Source organism: Oncorhynchus masou, chromosome 20 (assembly GCF_036934945.1).
Source record: "Oncorhynchus masou masou isolate Uvic2021 chromosome 20, UVic_Omas_1.1, whole genome shotgun sequence".
Lineage (NCBI taxonomy): Eukaryota > Metazoa > Chordata > Actinopteri > Salmoniformes > Salmonidae > Oncorhynchus > Oncorhynchus masou.
Window position 1 is genome coordinate 22307978 of NC_088231.1, and position 4522 is coordinate 22312499.

The window sequence follows — 4522 nt, forward strand, 5'->3', positions numbered from 1 at the left end:
GGATGATGTACTCATGTCTCTTCTTTCCCCCCCAAAGGTATCCAGACTGGAATCCAAATGTCCCAAGGTGAGAGATGTTCCTAAAATGTAGGACTACCTATTTTTCACCCTGATTATCCAATCACTTTTTATTTTTAGATTACAACTGTGCAACTGACAAACCACCTATCATTTTCCTCTGGTGGTGTTGTATGTCACTGGGTCTTTGAATCACATATAATGTCATATTGTTCTACTGACTCCTCTCTCCCCTCTTTGCCCCAAACCAGGAGGGACCCGTCTCAAGGTCAGGATGCTTGTGCCACCTGGCAGTCCCTAGAACGCTCTCCCTCCCGCTCAGTCTCCCGTTCCTTGTCCTGGTCCCCCTCTCCCACCCCCTCCGGACCGAAGCAGAAGGATCTCTCCGCCCACCTCCCATGGACACGCCCCCCACACCTCTGGCCGGCACAGCCCCTCCCAGTCCCATCGGGGTTCTGCCTCCAGCGCTCACAGGCCAGAGAAGAGAACCAGTGAATCCTCAGGTAAGCCACTTTGTCTAGATGCTAATCTGGGCTAGTGGTTGACACGGTTTCCCAGACCCAGATGAAGCGTATTCCTGGAGTGCTAGTCTGTTGGCACTGTAATATATCTGCCCTGTGCTACATCGTCATAAACCAGACGTAATTTGTTACCCCTATCTGTAATATATCAAATCAAACTTTATTTGTCACATGCGAAAACCTTACCGTAAAATGCTTACTTACAAGAGTTTCTTATTCTTATGTGTCAGATTTTTTTTAAACTTTGCGGAAAAAGCACACCATGCAATAATCTGAGTACGGCGCTCAGACACAAAAACAAGCCATACAGGTACCCGCCATGTTGTGGGGTCAACAGAAGTCAGAAATAGCATTATAAATATTCACTTACCTTTGATCTTCATCAGAATGCACTCCCAGGATTCCCAGTTCCACAATAAATGTTTGTTTTGTTTTTATGCCCAAATTACCTTCCTTTTTGTTGTAATATATCTATGTCATTATAACCCAGACATCTGTCGCCCCTACATCCAGGGATATCTACTGTAATATATCTATGTCATTATAACCCAGACATCTGTTGCCCCTACATCCAGGGATATCTACTGTAATATATTTACGTCATTATAGCCCAGACATCTGTTGCCCCTACATCCAGGGATATCTACTGTAATATATTTACGTCATTATAACCCAGACATCTGTCGCCCCTACATCCAGGGATATCTACTGTAATATATCTGTCACTATAGCCCAGACATCTGTCGCTCCTACATCCAGGCATATCTACTGTAATATATTTACGTCATTATAGCCCAGACATCTGTCACCCCTACATCCAGGGATATCTACTGGGAGCTCTCGAGAAGGCCTGAAGCGTTCCAGAAATGACCCCGCCAAGTGTGCGACTGGCCACGGCAACAGATCAGGGGTTTCTGGGAAACACGAGTCCGGGAAACGTGAGTCCTATTTGTCGTCCACCAGCAAGTTTCCGGCATCCATGTCTGAGAAGCCACATCGCCCGTCTTCCTCTGCTTCCTCTAAGCCAGGCGCCAAGCCAGCGGCCGGGAAGGAGACCGCCTCAGGACAGGACTCAGAGGTGTGCCCTTCGCGGAGCTTTTGGTTCAATCTTTTGTTTGCAATGCAGTGTCGTTAGGGCTCTTAGGATTAACCTCATTATCAGTAATAATTACTTCCAGTAGTAATATCCTTAGGGTAATTTCGCAAATTGAATTAGAACTAACTTATAAGCTGCTTCTTCACACTCCCATCCAACCCAAGCAGTGCTTGTAAACCTTCCTTGATTTTAGCTCCAGTCCTCCAACGCGCCACAGAAGAAGCCGGATCCAACGCAGCAGAAGAAGAATCCTCCAGGTTCCTACTTGCTCTATCTGTCGGGCCTCCCTGTAGATGCCAAGTACCAGGAAGTGGTGTCACTGGTGCAGTCCTTCGGCAAGGTCACCAACGTCCTCATCATCAGGAACGAGGAGGGGGATGAGGACCAGGGCAGCCGCAATACAGTAAAGTGAGTATAAATAACTGTGTGGTAGTGTCAAGTTAGGCATCATACCCTTTAATGCTAAGTGGTGTCTTTTTGATAAGTATGAAGACATCTTGTTTACCACCTGGAGTCGATTTTCCTGGCGCTGCATAATAATAAAACATCCCCATCAAAATCCCTCAGTTTAAGCATTGTTGTGGACTTAACATCCAATGTGTTTGTTTTCCTGTTTATAAGTGTGATTTTTCAGAGAGAAAATGGAAACCTGGGAAAACTAAACAGAAAATGGAATTTGGGGGAAAACTGAAACGGATTTTATAGGGCTCAATAAATAGGCTGAAGCATGGGGTTTCCCCTCTGCATTTATTATATTAACTGGTTAGCTTCCAAAAAGTAAATGTAGACTGTTGTAACATCTTCAAAGTGTGCCATATTAGTAAAGTCTTCCTGAAATCGTCCATATTGTTTTGTGGAATGATTTTGCCGTGGCACAGCACTACATATAAATGACTGCAGTGGAAACACTGATACACTATATATACAAAAGTATGTGAACACGACGTCAAATGAGTAGATTCGGCTATTGCTGCCACCCGTTGCTGACAGGTGTATAAAATCGAGCACACAGCCATGCAATCTCCATAGACAAACTTTGTCAGTAGAATGGCCTTACTGAAGAGCTCAGTGACGACCAACATGGCACCGTTATAGGATGCCACCTTTCCAACAATCTAATTGACAAATTTCTACCCTGCTTGAGCTGCCCCGGTCAACTGTTAAGTGCTGTTGTGAAGTGGAAACGTCTAGGAGCTCACAGAACGGCACCGCCAAGTGCTGAGGCACGTAGCGTAACAATCGTCTCTCCTCGGTTGCAACACACTACTGATTTTCAAACTGCCTCTAGAAGCAACGTCAGTACAAGTACTCTTCGTCTGGAGCTTCATGAAATGGGTTTCCATGGCCGACAGCCGCACACAAGCCTAAGATCACCATGCGCAATGCCAAGCTTCAGCTGAGGTGGTGTATAGCTTGCCGCCATTGGACTCTGGAGCAGTGGAAGTGCGTTCTCTGCAGTGATTAATCACTTTTACCATTTGGCAGTCTGACGGATGAGTCTTGGTTTGGCGGATGCCAGGAGAACGCTACCTGCCCCAATGCATAGTGCCAACTGTAACATTTGGTTGCAGAGGTATGTTCTGGGGCTGGTTTTCATGGTTTGGGCTAGGCCCGTTCAAGTGAAGGGACATCTTAACGCTATAGCATACAATGACATTCTAGACTATTCTGTGTTTCCAACTTTGTGGCAACAGTTTGGGGAAGGACCTTTACTGTTTCAGCATTACAATGCCCCCATGCACAAAGCGAGGTCCTTACAGAAATGGTTTGTCAAGATCTGTGTGGATGAACTTGACTGGCCTACAGAGACCTGACCTTAACCCTATCGAACACCTTTGGTATGATTTGGAATGCCCACTATTGAGCCAGGCATAATCGCCCAACATCAGTTTCTGACCTCACTAATGCTCTTGTGCCAGGGACCTCACGATATGTATTGCATTCAATATTGTTATTTTGTTGCGATTCAATGTTCCAAACCTAATGCTCACGGTATGTCTGCTGCAAAGGTACAAGAGAGCCATGATAAAACAAGTTTTGATTTGTCATGGAATTAAAAGTGCAAAAAAATGGCTTCCTATTGAGAAAGAAGAAACAAGCTATGAAGCAAAGAGTAATGGTGCAGGTACACCCACTGGCACAAAATGATATTCAGATATGTAACTGTACCCCCCCCCCACCCCCATCACTAGTTTTGTATCCATCTGTCTAACATTTGCCCCTCTTGGTGTCTCTGTTCCTGCAGGCCACTGTTTGCATGCAGAAAGAGCAGGATGCTAAAGCACTGGCTGAGTGCCTCACTCTCACCATACGGAACACCCCATCTCTGTCTCCGACCAGGTTTGTCCCTTCCTGCTTACCATACCAAAGCCACCTCCGCTCCCAGCTGGGTATTCATCCACTGGATTGAATATCATAGAATTGGCTCATGACAGAAAGAGGAGAAAATTAAATATAAAGCAAGATGATGATGGAGAAAATTAAAAATAAAGCAAGGTGATTATTGATCAAATTTAATCTGTTTTTTTCCTTGTTTTACAGAATGGCGAGGAGGAGCTTACTTCGATACCTGTCATTATAAAGGGGTAAGTATTATCCATTACCTGTGTATACTAGGGTTATCTTTGGCCCCTGAACTTTGCCACTTGTGTGTTATTACGGAGGCAGTTGTTCACACATTTCACTCATCTCCATAGAGAAGTGATCGGTGCTCCCAAGACACCTGCAGCCCCCAACGAGGCCAACTTGACCGTCAGAGACCCAGGTAAAAAAACAAACGTACACTTAATGTTCTTTTGGAATGCATCCCAAATGGCACCCTATTCCCTATATAGTGCATTGTGTTCTGCTCAAAAGTATTGCACTAAATAGCAAATAGGGTGCCAGC

General features: G+C 45.1%; 1 protein-coding gene across 1 annotated transcript in view; it reads left to right on the forward strand.

Annotated features, from left to right (window-relative positions):
- The window catches only part of LOC135506589 (uncharacterized), a 6413-nt gene continuing 1891 nt past the window's right edge, over positions 1-4522 (forward strand). The window contains exons 1-7 of the mRNA XM_064925924.1: positions 1-67; positions 270-521; positions 1361-1617; positions 1829-2043; positions 3881-3975; positions 4177-4220; positions 4332-4399. Of these exons, the coding sequence (XP_064781996.1) occupies positions 1519-1617; positions 1829-2043; positions 3881-3975; positions 4177-4220; positions 4332-4399 (521 nt within the window). The 5' untranslated portion in view covers positions 1-67; positions 270-521; positions 1361-1518. The remainder of the gene's footprint in view (positions 68-269; positions 522-1360; positions 1618-1828; positions 2044-3880; positions 3976-4176; positions 4221-4331; positions 4400-4522) is intronic.